The 15,004-nt window shown below is 47.8% G+C and overlaps 1 protein-coding gene across 5 annotated transcripts in view; it reads right to left on the bottom strand.

Annotated features, from left to right (window-relative positions):
- Nucleotides 1–15,004, bottom strand: part of LOC135211084 (ankyrin repeat and SAM domain-containing protein 3-like) — a 172,153-nt gene that overhangs the window by 155,245 nt on the left and 1,904 nt on the right. For all 5 annotated transcript variants that reach the window (XM_064244153.1, XM_064244155.1, XM_064244156.1 and 2 more), the window contains exon 2: nucleotides 13,941–14,115. In XM_064244153.1, the coding sequence (XP_064100223.1) occupies nucleotides 13,941–14,104 (164 nt within the window). In that variant the 5' untranslated portion in view covers nucleotides 14,105–14,115. The remainder of the gene's footprint in view (nucleotides 1–13,940; nucleotides 14,116–15,004) is intronic.

The raw sequence follows: 15,004 nt of genomic DNA, 5'->3' as shown, positions 1-15,004 counted from the left end.
GGAGCCAGTAACCCATAACCAAAGGTGCCCCGGCTGCGACGGAAGGCTCCTTTCGTATAGCGAGGCAGGTGGCTGAGCAACTGGGGAGGGGGGGAAGGTCTCGGAGAAACACGGCGGGAGCGAGAGAGAGGGGGGGAGGGATGGCCTACTCCTCCCCGCCTCACCAACTACCGCATGGAGACTCGGTACCTCATGAGTGGTCGCCCTATACCCCCCGCTGGGAGGAACCCCTGGCCGCCTCAGAGAAGTGGTGAGAAGGCAACTGAGGTTGTCATGACAACCAAGGGGTCCCCCAGCTCCTCCCTATACCATAAGGGGAGGGCGGGGGTAGGGTAAGGTGCGATGGAACACGTGACCGCTAGTGGCCTAGGCCGCGAGCAACACAACCGTGGGAGGGCCACGTGAACCAGGCTGTACCAATACAAGGAACAAGCACCTAGGCTAGCCTAACACCCTAAATGAAATAAATAATACATCGAAAAGATGGAAAAGACACTTTAGTAAAAAAAAAAAAAAAAGAGAAAGAAGGCCCAGGAGGAGGCAGACTGTTCCAAGAAACAGAGGGCCTACTCGGAGCCAGCGATAGCCGATGAAGAGCAAGAGCCGGGATGCTGGGCCGGAATAACAAAATAGCCCTAAATACCAAACTAAGAGAAATGGTAGGAGGGCTGAACTAGCTAAAACTCGATGTAAAAACAATGAACGTAATAAAGTAAGCCCATAAGTATAAGAAGTCCCAGTATGGAGGACCGGGAATTCTTACGAGGCAGCATGGCGCCGCCACGAGACAACCAGGGAACCGTAAATGACCTATTAAGAGGAAAATACAGGTACCCGGAAGATAAAAATGTGGTAAAATATTACTTATGAGTTACTTAACTTAGCCGTGGCAATAGCTGAGCGTTCCATGGTAGAATACAGTGGTAAATCCAGAAATAGCACAGCACAAGAAAAATGGCGACTTGTCGCTAGCGCTAAAAATTAAGGATGTTCGCTAGGGGCGCTGCTGTCCGTGGCGTCCTCTAGTAGTAGTAGTAGAGGCTGCATCGCCCGTTGGTATCAGCTCTCTCTTGGGGGGATTCTGATGGGAAGTTCTAATTGGTGTTTGTCTCGTGGTAGTGTTCCACACTCGCCCCTATTATCATACCGACACTTCTTTTTAAGAGTGAGCGAGTCAGTTTTACTGACATTTTCTTAATTTTGTTTTTCTCTGGTAATTTTAGGTTAATTTTACCTAGAAAGAATGATATTAAGGATCCTTTCATAGGCCGACACGAGCTGAGCCCAGAAATATCATTTTTGTACATGAACTTCCCTGCCAGATCTATACTTAGCTGATTGACACCCTTGGTGGAGGGAAAGAGACATTTAAGTACAGAGAAAGGGGAGACAACACATGTTAAAGGAATAAAAATACCCTTGGTTCTTACCTGATTTGGGCAGAAGACTTCATAGTTAGTCTATAAGTCTGCATTGCCTGAAGAGTTACAGCGAGGGCGTGACCTACAGCTGAAAAACTCTTTGGGTCTACCAATGGGAACTGACTCCGCTTACTTGGTAGAATCCAGTTAGGGTCTTGTCAAAGGGGATCAACCCACTTAAATGACAGAGCCTGTCCACTACCAATGCAAGGAGCTTCAAGCTCACCTAACCAAAACACAAATGTTAGAACTACGAAAGGAGGTGCCTCCTGCATCCTCCTTCCCACAACCAAAAAATACAATACAAATACAACAAGGGAAAAATATCTAAAAAGGATATGCTTCAGCTCCCTGCCCCAGCACTGAATCCGCCGATACGTACGGGCCTAACCCACGGCACTTCTCATACGTAATTCTTACGTCTTTCAGGTAGTGGTTGGAGAAGACTGACTCACACCTCCAAAAAGTTGCTTTCATAAGGTTTTGTAAGGAAATATTCTTCTTGAAGGCCAAAGACGTCGAGATGGCCCTTACCTCATGCGCCTTGACTTTCAGAAGTCTATACTGATCCTGGTTACAAGATGCGTGGGCTTCTTTTATAAGGTTCCTAATAAAGAATGACAGGGCATTCTTTGACAAAGGCCTACTGGGGTCTCTTACAGAACACCAGAGGTTGTCTGAGTTAGCCCCAAGTCTTTTCTTCCTCTGGAGATAAAACTTTAGGCTCCTTACAGGGCAAAGAGTCCTTTCCTTTTCTACTCCAACTAGGGAGGATAAGCTTTTTATCTCGAAGCTCCTGGGCCAAGGGGATGAGGGGTTTTCATTCTTGGCCAGGAAAGACGGGAGAAACGAACAAACAGCGGAGTCTCCTTGGAACCCCACATCTCCTTCCAGAGCTTGCAGTTTGCTGACTCTCTTAGCTGAAGCTAAAGCGCAGAGAAACAAGGTCTTCATAGAGAGGTCTCTGAAAGAGGCTGATTGGGGAGGTTCGAATCTCGAGGACCTCGGGAACAATAATACTACGTCCAGGTTCCAGCTTGGGGTTAAACAAGAGGTTCTTTTAGAAGTCTCAAATGACTTGATTAAATCATGCAGATCCTTATCTTCAGAGATGTTTAATCCCCTGTGTCTGAACACAGAAGATAGCATGGTCCTGTAGCCCTTTATCGTCGAGACTACCAGACCGCATTTTTCCCTCAGCGTCGAAAAACATCCCACTTCAACTGGTAGACCCTGGTGGTGGAAGGTCTACATGCATTGGCAATTGCCCTTACAGACTTTGCCGAAAAGCCCTTAGCTCTGACCAGACTCTTGATAGTTTGAATCCAGTCAGACTGAGAGCGGGGAGGTTCTTGTGAAACCTGTTGAAGTGGGGCTGTTTGAGCAGATCGACTCTTAGTGGCAGGGATCTTGGAATATCTACTAACCATTCCAGTACCTCTGTGAACCAGTCCTGGGGGGGCCAGAACGGAGCTATCAAGGTCATCCTTGCTCCCTCCGATGCTGAGAATTTCCTTAGTTTCCCCCAGAATCTTGAAAGGAGGAAACGCATAAAGGTCTAAGTTCTTCCAGTCCATCAGGAACGCGTCTACCGTTACTGCTTTCGGGTCTGATATCGGGGAACAGTACAGGTCTATCCTTGCGTTCCTGGATGTCGCTAAGAGGTCCAGATGAGGTTTGCCCCACGTCTTTTATAGTTCCTGGCATACGTCCGAGTGCAGAGTCCACTCTGAGGGAAGGACTTGGTTTCTTCTGCTTAGCAGATATGCTCTGACATTTCTTTCTCCCTGTACGAACCTGGTGAGGAGACTTATCTCCCTTTCCTCCGACCACAAAAGGAGCATTCTTGCCGTTTCGTACAGGGAGAATGAGTGAGTCCCCCCCTGCTTCCGAATGTAAGCCAGGGCTGTGGTTGGTCCGAGTTGATCTGAACCGAAGTCTTCTGGACGAGGGGCTCGAACGCTTTGAGGGCCAACCAAATCACCATCAGTTCTTTTTTGTTGATGTGCCAGGACACCTGTTCCCCCATCCAGGTGCTGACACTTCTCTTGAGCTGAGAGTCGCTCCCCAACCTTTGTCCGACGCGTCTGCAAATAACACTAGGTTGGGGTTCTGCAAATGTAAGGAAATGCCTTCCTTGAAGAGAAGAGGGTCTGCCCACCAACGGAGATCCTCCTTTATCTCGTTCGAGATCTTGAAGATGAAATGTAGACCCTGAGATCTGCGGTTCCAGTTCCGATTTAGAAAGAACTGGAGGGGTCTGAAGTGCAACCTCCCTAGAGAAACGAATTGCTCCAGCGAGGAGAGTGTCCCCAACAGACTCATCCACTCCCTCGCTGTGCATACATCTTTCTCTAGAAAGGTTGCGACCTTCTCTGAACAACGGGCTATCCTTTCTGGGGATGGATACGCACGAAAAACCTGAGAAACCATCCGAATCCCCAGATAGATAAGATCAACAAACCCATAGAACTTGCTAAGGTCAACGTTATGTGAAGGTCCTCCAGACATTTCTCCTTCGATTTGGCTCTGATCAGCAAATCGTCCAAGTAGAGGGACACCCTCACTCCTTCGAGATGCAGCCATTGTGCTACGTTCTTCATTAGCCCGTGAACACTTGGGGGGCTGTGGATAGGCCGAAGCACAAAGCCCTGAATTGGAAAACTTTCCCTTTCCACATGAATCTTAGGAACTTGCGCGAAGAAGGATGGATCGGCACGTGAAAGTAAGCGTCCTGAAGGTCCAGTGACACCATCCAGTCCCCGGGACGAAGGGCCGCTAATACTGAAGATGTCGTCTCCATTGCGAACTTCCTCTTCTTCACAAAGACGTTCAGGGCGCTTACGTCCAGAACCGGTCTCCATCCTCCTGAGGTCTTGGGAACAAGGAAAAGACGGTTGTAGAATCCCGCGGAAAGAGGGTCCTTCACCATCTCTATCGCTTCCTTCCCCAGCATAAGCTCTACTGCTAGAGCAAGGGCTTGATTCATGTGAGGGTCTTTGTACCTGGCCACCAACTCCCTTGGTGTAGTGGTCAAAGGAGGTCTCGAGACGAAGGGAATGAGGTAGCCTTTCTTGACTATTGCGAGGGACCAGTTGTCCGCCCCCTTCTGTGCCCAGACGTCTGAAAAACTCAGCAGTCTGGCACCTACTGTACTCTGGAGGACACAGATACTATTTTTTCGATCTGATCGATCGAGAGAAGGTCCTTCCTCTTCTAGGAGGTCTTGTTCCTCTGGAGGAAGAAGCGCGGGAAGAAGGGCCTCCTCGAAAGGGCTCTTGCTTGCTCGATGTTTCCTTCTTCGTCTTAGGCTGGAAAGAAGCCTTAGGAATTCTCGCTGATCGAGCCAACATATCCTGCGTCGCCTTTGCCGAAAGAGGGCTGGATATATCATTAATAATCTTCTTGGGGAAGAGCTGCGGGGAAAGATGAGTGTATAACAGAGAAGCTCTCTGTGCATGAGACACAGCCTTGGTTAAAAAGGAGCAGAATACTGCCCTTTTCTTTACAACTCCAGCTCTGAAAAGCGAAGCTATCTCTCCAGACCCATCTCTCACTGCCTTATCCATGCAAGACAGGACTGAATGTAGATCCTTCGGCGAAAGAGACTCTTGATCCTGTGTCTTCTTTGCCAAGACTCCGAGTGTCCAGTCTAGGAAGTTAAACACTTCTAGGACCCGGAACATTCCCTTCAGAAGGTGGTCCAGTTCGCTCATTCCCCACGTCGTCTTTGCAGAATTAAGAGCGAGTGACGCGCGGAATCCACCAACAAAGAGAAGTCCGAGTCTGCTGAAGAGGGAAGAGTCAGACCCAAAGGTTCCCCTGATTCATACCAGAATCCCATCTTTCCCGTAAGCTTGGAAGGTGGGAAAGAAAAGACGGTCTTCCCCTTCTCCTCCTTAGAGACCAGCCAACCATCAAAGCTCTTAAGTGCCTTCTTCATCGAAACCGTAGGTTTCATGTTCACAACCGACGACGTCTTCGTAGTCTTAGCCGTAGAAAACAAGGAAGGAGGAGACGGAGGAGCAACAGCCGAAAGGGAATATGAAATTTTCATTATTAAAATGAAGTTTTATTGTATACTTACCGAACAATTATAGAGCCGTGATTTCCACGAGCGGCAGGATACTAAATTCAAATTTAGCGCGTCGGCGTCGCCAACACTGGTGGTGATGACGTCATCTCCCTCCACTCGCGGGAGAACCAGGTACAACTGCCCAGGTGAATCCAATTCTTTCTGCCCGTCCGTCCACCTAAGGGGAGGAGGGTGGGTATAATCATAATTGTTCGGTAAGTATACAATAAAACTTCATTTTAATAATGAAAATTTCATTTTTATTGTAGTGTCTTACCGAACAATTATAGAGCTGATTACACATTTATGGGAAGGTGGGATTCAGTGGACCACTAGTATTTTTAAATGGTTACATTTATTGCAATACCAGTAAACACTCAAGGTGTCTGTTGTACCTTACCTTGTAAGAGAGCTACAGCAGACTGTTACTGCCTCTGGTCGGTGCTCTTCTTACTATTGTAGAGGAATTGGAATTTGACCAAAGTTAGCCTCTACAGGAGTGGAATCCTTCCGTAGTTCAAGCGAGTCAAGGCTGACTGACGGAGGATAGTAACAACAAAGATTGCCCGTGCCCTGGGCTAAGACCAGAAATTCAATCATACAAAACATTTGTCACCAACACCAGATTTAAAAACATATATACCCAACCATTGTAAAATCTGACCTAACAGACTGGTGAGTATCCCAGGTACTCAGTACCCCCAGCTTCCCTTGAACTCGACAACCTATTCAAGGTGAAAAGTTAGCATAGAGGTGACGACCCCTGTGCCGTTTCTCCCAACACCATGCCAGAAACCGCCACCGGACCTAACGTTTTTACAATTCTCGAAAACCGTTTCTATCTCTTTGAGATAATGACTCGCAAAAACCGAATTCGATCTCCAGAACGTGCTCTGAAGAATCGAAGCTAAAGATAAATTCTTTCTGAATGCTAAAGAAGTTGCCACTGCTCTAACCTCGTGAGCTTTAACTCTCAGAACGGAAAGAGTTGTCGTTCTCGGACTGCGAGTGAGCTTCCCTGATAAGCTCTCTAATAAAGAACGATATAGCATTCTTAGAAAGAGGACGAGAGGGATTTTGAACCGAGGTCCAGAGCTTAGAAGATTGTCCTCTAATACCCTTAGTGGCAAACAGATACTGCTTAATAGCCCTGACTGGACATAAGAGCCTTTCTTCCTCCTCATGTCCAACCAAATCAGATAAGTTCCTTACCACAAAACTCCTCGCCAAGGATTAGAAGATTCTCATTTTTGGCTAGAAAGGTCAAAGATACCGAAAATACAGCATTGCCTTGAGAGAAACCGACTCTTTTGTCTATAGCGTGCAATTCGCTGACACGCTTAGCAGAAGCTAGTGCAATAAGAAAGAGTGCCTTCTTAGTCAAGTTCCTGAGTGAAGCCGACTTCAAAGGCTCAAACGGTGACCCCATGAGGAACTTAAGCACCACATCTAAGTTCCAAGCCACTGTATCTTGCGGGAGCTTAGTGGTTTCGAAAGACCTAATGAGGTCCGACAGATCTGAATTGGAGGAAATATCCAAACCTCGATGTCGAAAAACCGAAGAGAGCATGGCTCTATATCCTCTGATCGTCGAAGGAGCCAGTTTCTTAGAGTTCCTAAGAAATAGAAGAAAATCTGCTATTTCTGTTAAAAGGGTCGCAGAAGTAGAGACTTTAGCACTTCTACACCACTCTCTGAAGATTCTCCACTTCCCTTGATAGAGTTTGTTAGAAGACTCTCTCTTACAACGAGCGATAGCTTCTGCAGCTCTTCTTGAAAATCCTTTCGCTCTGACAAGATTCCGGACAGTCTGAACCCTGTCAGAGCTAGAGCGGACAAGTTTTGGTGGAACCTCTTGAAGTGAGGTTGTTTGAGAAGCCACTTCTCTGGAGGAAGAAGTCTGGGGAAGTCTACTAACAACTGGAGAAGGTCCGGGAACCACTCCTTCCTGGGCCAAAAGGGAGCGATTAACGTTAGCGTTACATTGCTGTGCGACATGAACTTGTTCAGCACCTCTCTTATTAGACCGAACGGAGGGAATGCATAAGCTTCCAGACCCGACCAATCCAACAGCATTGCGTCCACCGACCAAGCTAGAGGATCTGGGACTGGAGAACAAAAGAGAGGAAGACGGTTGTTCCTTGATGTCGCGAACAGGTCTATTGACGGTCGTCCCCAAAGTCGCCAAAGTTTCTGACAAATCTTGTTGTCCAAAGTCCACTCCAGAGGTAACACTTGCTGTTGACGACTTAACTCGTCCGCCAGGACGTTCATCTTTCCCGGAACAAATCTCGGGACTAGCTGAACCTTCGCTTCGTTTGACCACAGGAGGAGATCCTTGGCTACTTCGTACAGAGAGAAAGACTGAGTCCCCCCCTGTTTCCGCACGTACGAGAGAGCCGTGGAGTTGTCGGAATGCACTGCCACTACTCGACCTTCTACTAAGCTCCGAAACTGTCTGAGCCCCAAGAAAATTGCTAACAGTTCCTTTACATTTATGTGGAACTTCTTCTCCTTCTCCGACCAAGCTCCAGTAGGGCTCCCCAACCTGTGTCCGATGCGTCGGAAAAGAACTGTAGGTTCGGGAGGATGGGTCGTAAATCTAACCCTTCTTCCAACCTTGCTCGAGATAGCCACCACCTTAGGTCCTCTTTTATTTGATCTGTGACAGGAAAGGTAATCGAGTCTGGTTGTGTCTTCCTGCACCAAGAGGCTCTCAGGAAAAACTGCAGAGGTCTCATGTGCAGTCTTCCCAACGTCACAAATTTCTCCACTGACGTCAATTTGCCCAGGAGCCTCATCCACTGATTGGCAGAACTTACCTTTTTGTCCAAGAACTCCTGAATACTGTCTCCAGACAGCCTTGAACCCTCTTCGGGGACAGAAAAGCCCGAAAAACTTGAGCATTCAGAATCATCCCCAAATAAAGGATGCTCTGAGATGGAACCAACTGGGACTTCTGTTTGTTGACCAGAATTCCTAACTTTCTGGCAAGATCCAGAGTTGTTCCAAGGTCCTTCATGCACCGACTCTCTGATTCCGACCGGAGAAGCCAATCGTCCAGATAGAGGGAGATTCTTACTCCTAATATGTGTAGCCAGCTTCCTATCGGGGATAGAACCCTGGTGAAAACTTGAGGAGCGGTCGCTAGTCCGAAGCAAAGCGCCCGAAACTGAAACACCTTGCCTTTCGAACATGAACCTCAGGTACTTCCGAGATTCGCGATGTATCGGAATGTGAAAATAAGCGTCTTGCATGTCCAGAGAGACCATCCAATCCCCCTGTCTGATGGACTCCAGAACCGACCGAGTGGTCTCCATATGAAATTTTGTTTTCTGGACATGCAAGTTCAGGGCGCTCACATCCAAAACTGGCCTCCAGCCCCCTGATGACTTGGGAACTACAAAAAGGCGATTGTAAAAGCCTGGAGGAAAATCCCCTTCTATCTGTTCTATCGCTTCTTTGAGAACAAGCGCTTCCACTTCTGCGGCTAGCGCCAGAAATTTGTCTGAGCCCGGAGAGTATGCCTGGAATGGAATTGGCACAGGTGAGAGCGAGGGAGGTGAAACGAGAGGAATACGATAGCCGAACTTGAGTACTTGCACTACCCAGGCTTCTGCTCCTCTGTTTTCCCATTCCTCCCAAAACAGAGCCAGCCTGGCTCCCACTGGTGCATGAAGAACCGAGCTTTCATTTGGAAGGTTTGTTAACCTTGGCCGAGGCCTTAGACTGAGGTCGCAAATTCGATTTCGGCCGAAAGAAGCGCTTGGGTTTTTCTCCCTCGAAAAGGCGCTTGGGCCAGAGGAGAAACCGAAGGAACAGTCTCCACAGGAGCTTTAGGTCTCTTAGTAGACTGTGCCAGTAAAATCCGAAGTAGATTTCTTATCTAGCGCAGACGAAATTGACAACACTACATCGTCTGGAAAGAGGTTATCTTTCACAAAAGGAGCAAACAAGAGAGCAGACTTCTGTTGGGACGTAACCCTTTTAGAAGCAAAGGAGGCACCAAAGTTGCCTTTTCTTAAGGGTACCAAAGGCGATGAGCGAAGCTAACTCATCACATCCATCCCTAATGGATTTGTCCGCACAGGACAGAACACCAATCCAATCCTCCGCTAACTCTGAGAAAGAGAAGGACAGTCTTCGATCTTGGCCGCTAAAGCGCCATAGTCCAATCAGGAAGCTAAAGACTTCCAAAAGTTTAAATTGATTCTTTACAACGTGGTCCAACTCAGGCGCTGTAAAGAAAACTTTCGCTGCGGCGAAAGCAGATCTTCTAGAGGAGTCGATTAAACTGGAGAAGTCTCCCTGGGAGGAGGCAGAAACTCCCAGAGAAGGAGCTTCCCCAGTTACATACAAGAAAAAAACCTATACCTCTTACGAAGCAACTTAGAGGGAGGGTAAGCAAAAAGAGCCTTCCCTAAGTCTCTTTTCATAGACATCCATTTCTCCGTCTCTTTCAACGAATGTCTAACCGCTTTAGATAGAACAAGTTTTGGGAGGAGAGGGTCTGAAGTTTTCCTCCTCATCAAAAAAGTCGAAGTTGGGGAGCGCGGAGCCGCTTTCTCAAAATAATCTGGATAAGATACCAGAAGAAATCTAAGGAGACGTGAATAACACGAGAGGTGATGTGAATCCTCCTCCTCTACTTCTTCTTCATTCTCCGATACCGCCGAAGAAGTAGACGGAACTACAACCGGATCTGAAGGTTTCGAACCACCCTTGGACTCATTCATCCAGTTGGTTAACATCTCTAACTGCTTGCGCAAAGGCGCCAGAGACGAATCAAAAACAGTTAACGTAGGCTTGGAAGAGCCTAAATGTTCAGCAGGAGGCGGAAAAACTACTTGCGCCTCGCTCGGAGCCGCCGAAATTCGAGGCGAAACAGGCGCATCAGGCGTAACAGACGAAAAAGCGCCTAAAGAAACACCCTTAGAACTGCTAGCTACAGCGCTAAAACCACAATCTCTACTTGTAGATGGAGCCGAAAAAGGCACAGATTGAGGCGACGAACAAGCCGCTAACGGCCGAGGCGCAACCCTACTCTCAGGCTCCTTATACCGCTTGACTGGAGGAGGCGAAGAATCGGCGCCTGAACGCCTCTTTAAGGGACGCGAAACGGGCGAATCTCGCCAAGAGCGCCGCGCGACCGGAGACGAATCGCTTGAATCATTCGAAAGGCGTCTGACCGCAACACCTTTCCAACGCTTAACCGAGCCCTGTTGAGGCGCAACAGGCTCAACAAGAGAGGCGCCTGTCTGTGGGCAAATCCCGATCGACTCCCTTGGACTTCCGGTAGTCTTCTCCCCGGTGCGGGGAGCTGGACAGTGACCTTTGTCTAGGAGACGTGTCAGGACAGACAGACGCACCCTCAACTACACTCTTACCTGAAGCCGCTTTCTCCAAAAACGTCTTAACTGAATTACCAAGTTGCAAAACCGTATTCGCTAATACCGAAAATTTTCTGATGTTAACCTCGATCCAGACTGGCAATGGTGTCGGAAGAAACTACACGGGAAGCCGGAGAAGCGGGATTAGTAGGAGGAATAGGAGGTGTAGTTAAAGGAGACATAACAATTTGAGGAGAAACAGAAGGAACAGAAGCATCGCAAGACGAAGCGGAGCTAAGTCTACTTTCCCTAAGCGCTGCTTTTCTAATTCTGTCTTTAGCTAATTTCTCCGAGTATGAACTAAAAAACTTCCATTGAGAATCAGTCCAATCACTACACTCGTTACATGTTCGATCTGCTGAACAAACCTGTCCCCTACACTTAACACATTCAGTGTGAGAATCATATTCTAACTTGGATAATCTAGTTTTACATCCTGAGATGCAAAACCTAACTCCCGACGGACTAGAATCCGACATGGCAACGCCTAAATACAAAGCAAAATAACAACAACGCCAAAAAAGAGTACTTCACCAATTCCGAAGATCAATTCCACAAGAAAAAAAAGCGAAGCAAAAAGTCATCCAACCGCACCGACCACCGATGTTCACCGGACGCGGCAGGAAAGAATTGGATTCACCTGGGCAGTTGTACCTGGTTCTCCCGCGAGTGGAGGGAGATGACGTCATCACCACCAGTGTTGGCGACGCCGACGCGCTAAATTTGAATTTAGTATCCTGCCGCTCGTGGAAATCACGGCTCTATAATTGTTCGGTAAGACACTACAATAAAACCCCAAATTCTTGCAAGAGAAGGTCGGTCAGTCTCTTGTAAGAGGAAACCGAAGGATCCCTTGGCAAATCTTCCTCAGAAGCACCATGTCCCTCTTCCGAAGAATGACGTTTGGAAGATCAGCTGCCTGGAGGGGAGCTTTTCCTAGGAGAGCGCCTACAAGGAGAGCGCCTACTAAGGGAGCGCCTACTAGAGGAGGCGCGCCTGTCCATATCCATGTCCGAGTCAACTGAAGAGCGCCTGGTAGGAGAAGAGCGCCTATCAGGCTCTTTGCGCCTGCTAGGCTCTTGGCGCCTGTCAGTCTCTATGCGCCTGCCACGGGGAGAAAAGCCCTCCGAAGAAAAGCGTCTATCAGACGCGAAGCGCTTGCAAGGCTCTGTGCGCCTGTCCAGTCGAGAGCGATCACAAGGCGGGGATTGTCTTATCTGGCGCCTACTATCTTCTCTGTGTCTGACAGAGGGCGAGCGAGTCTCCGGCAAAGAGAGAACTCCTGGCGAAAAATGCCTACTAGTCTCCGGGCCCCTGTCCAGGGGAGAGCGGGTTCCAGGCGAAGTGCGCCTACTACGATCCTGGAAAATACGAGGTTCCTGGCGCCTGTCAAGCTCTTGACGCTTGCTAGAAGTAGAGTGGATCTTCGGCGAATAGCGCCTACTAGAAGCGAATCGATCCTCCAATTCTTCTTGTTTACATCTAGAAGAGCGGTACTCTGGAGAAGAACGCCTGTCAAGCTCCTTGCGCCTGTCATGTTCTAGACGCCTGCTGGGGGGAGAGGAGCGCCTGCTCGGAGAGCGATCTCTGAGGTTCTCTTGTATGTAGGAGGCTCTACTGCAAGGCTCTTGAATCCTTCTTGCAGGAGGCGAGAAATCCGCAGTGTCTTTCTTCGACTTCTTCACCGGGAGCGAGACGTCCTTCCGACGGTGAGAACTCCCTGCTAAGGAGTCGGCCAAAGCTGAAATCTGCGCCTGCAGACCCGCCAAGATGCGCGCTGGCGATCTCTCGAACTCTTCGACTGGAGGAGAGGCCCGAGTGCGGAAAGGAGAAGAGGATTCTTGAGATCTCCTGGTTCTCTTACGCTCTATCTCAGGCTCTTCCGAGAAGGATTTGGGGCTGGAAGGAAGGGCGCAAGGTTCCTTCCAGGTTCTCTTGAGAGGGCGAGAGGACTCCGAGGCGCTCCATCTACGCTTAGGAGAAGGCGACGAAGATGGTGAGAAACACTGGCGCAACACCGCCTTCTTGGCTCGATCCAAGGCAGCCTGGGAACGAGCAACAGGATCTGCCGAGGGGACGCCTGACCGGTGGGGGTTCTCCCTAACCTTCCTGCGGCTTTCGACTTTCCTCCTCCACTGGGTCTGGGAGTCTGGAAGAGGTCTAGGCCTGGAAGCGTTAGTGGGCCGGTCAGACGCACCCTCCACTGCACTAGGGGCACTGCACTGTTCACTGGCACTGTCACTCTTTTACCTTTAAGAGAGCGTACTTTGCTCTCATTGCTCCTTACCGTGTCTCTCAAAGAAGCCATCTCCGAACACGAATCTTCAGGTTCAAAGCTGGGAGCAGGGGCTGAAACGGGAGAAGGAACTACGTCTACGATAGGGTTCTCAACATCAAGTTCGCTAACTCGCGATCTACTCGAGCTCCTAGAAGAAGCCTTACGAGCCCTATCCTTCTCTAACTTCCTTAAGTAGGAAGAAAGAGACTTCAATCCATCCTCATCCAACCTTTCACACTCTTTACAGGGGTTAATGAAAGAACATTCATTCCCTCTACAACTCATACACACACTGTGAGGATCTACAGAAGCTTTAGGAAGCCTCACCTTACATTCACTCATCGAACATACTCTAAACAGAAAATTTCTTAATTTCAGTATCAGCCATAATAAGAAAAAACCAAAGAACAATCCAAAAACGATCCAAAATAGCGTATGCCAAGCCAACGGACAAAGGGTACTTCACCAAAAGTCAATCCAAAAATCGTCGGCAACGAGAATAAATCCACTATCGAGAGGACTTAACAACAGGTGCTGTCAAGCCGGGCGACAGAGAAAATCTGACAGGAAAGGGGATTGGTTCTTACACCCGCCACCCAGCGGCGGGTAAGGTAGATCACCTGACCTACCTGTAGCGTGTGCAACGAGTTTTAAATTTTCTGTCGTGATGTCAGAGACGTAAGCTAAGTATATATCTGGCAGGGAAGTTCATGTACAAAAATGGATGGTTCTACCTAGTTTTATCAAAAAAGAAAGAGAAGTAACGCTAAACTCACTGACGTATTATTTCCTTGACTCTGTCTAAACATCCAATACTGGCTGCTGTGAAGACATCAAGCTGAAGACAACCATCATCATTACATTCCTCATTTCCAAGCCAAACTTTCAATGGTTTGTCATAAAAGCTTTTCTCCGTCCAGGTCTCCTCTAACTCCGACATGCTGCATGATCCTGTAACAGAAGTATATACGTACAAATCTACCTAAACAACTCAGCGATATTTACGTACGTTACTTACTTACTTTGTTGTTCCATCACAGGAACCATGAACAAAAGCAGTGGAAGCCTTAGGTGAGTTATGCAGTCTGCAAACACTGAAAACAATAAAGGCTGGAAATGCACTTAGAAGGCCATATGTCTTAAGGTACTATGAATACAATAAGTCAGTGCACTTCTTAAGCCAAAACAGGGCTGCAATTTCTATCCCTATAGAAAAAACACAAGCAATGAAAATCAACAATATGGGAAATTCAAAACTGGTCACACAAACACACATAACCTCATTAGCAAAATTAATTATCAATCCAAATTGAAATCCGTGAATGAGCAACAATAGCCAATATTCTACTCAAAAACAGCTTCAACTTGAGCAGTTTGAGACAAGGACTGTAAAAAATTTTGTCTTATATTCAGCATGGGCAATACCTCTAGGTATGCACCTACCTACTTCTGATTAACCACCTGATTAACAAACTTAGGGTAAAGGAAAAGTCCTAAGTTATATACATCCAGTGCGTGGGCAGTGGTCCCATCACCCAGCTACCACCCCGACTGAACAACTGTTTCGAGGAATGCTCCAATGTTCTTGTAAAAAAAAAAAATTGCCTCTCGTCATCTGAACCAAACTGCTAAGGCTGAGACAACAGTGATGCTGGTCTTACTGCCAATTAGGACAAAGTGAGCAAGGTTAAGTCAACCTGAATTTCTGAATTTTACTTTTATGATTTAAGGTGCTTCAAGTCTGGTTAAGACTTGGTACTCTTCATCCAAATAGGCTAATGACTCAGAACCCTGAGTTTCTTTAGGTTACGGAAGGTCGGGTTATGATGCATACCTATGA

This window comes from Macrobrachium nipponense, chromosome 4 (genome assembly GCF_015104395.2).
Source record: "Macrobrachium nipponense isolate FS-2020 chromosome 4, ASM1510439v2, whole genome shotgun sequence".
Lineage (NCBI taxonomy): Eukaryota > Metazoa > Arthropoda > Malacostraca > Decapoda > Palaemonidae > Macrobrachium > Macrobrachium nipponense.
The sequence above is the reverse complement of the archived record's forward strand: the minus strand, read 5'-3'. Positions and strand labels throughout refer to the sequence as shown.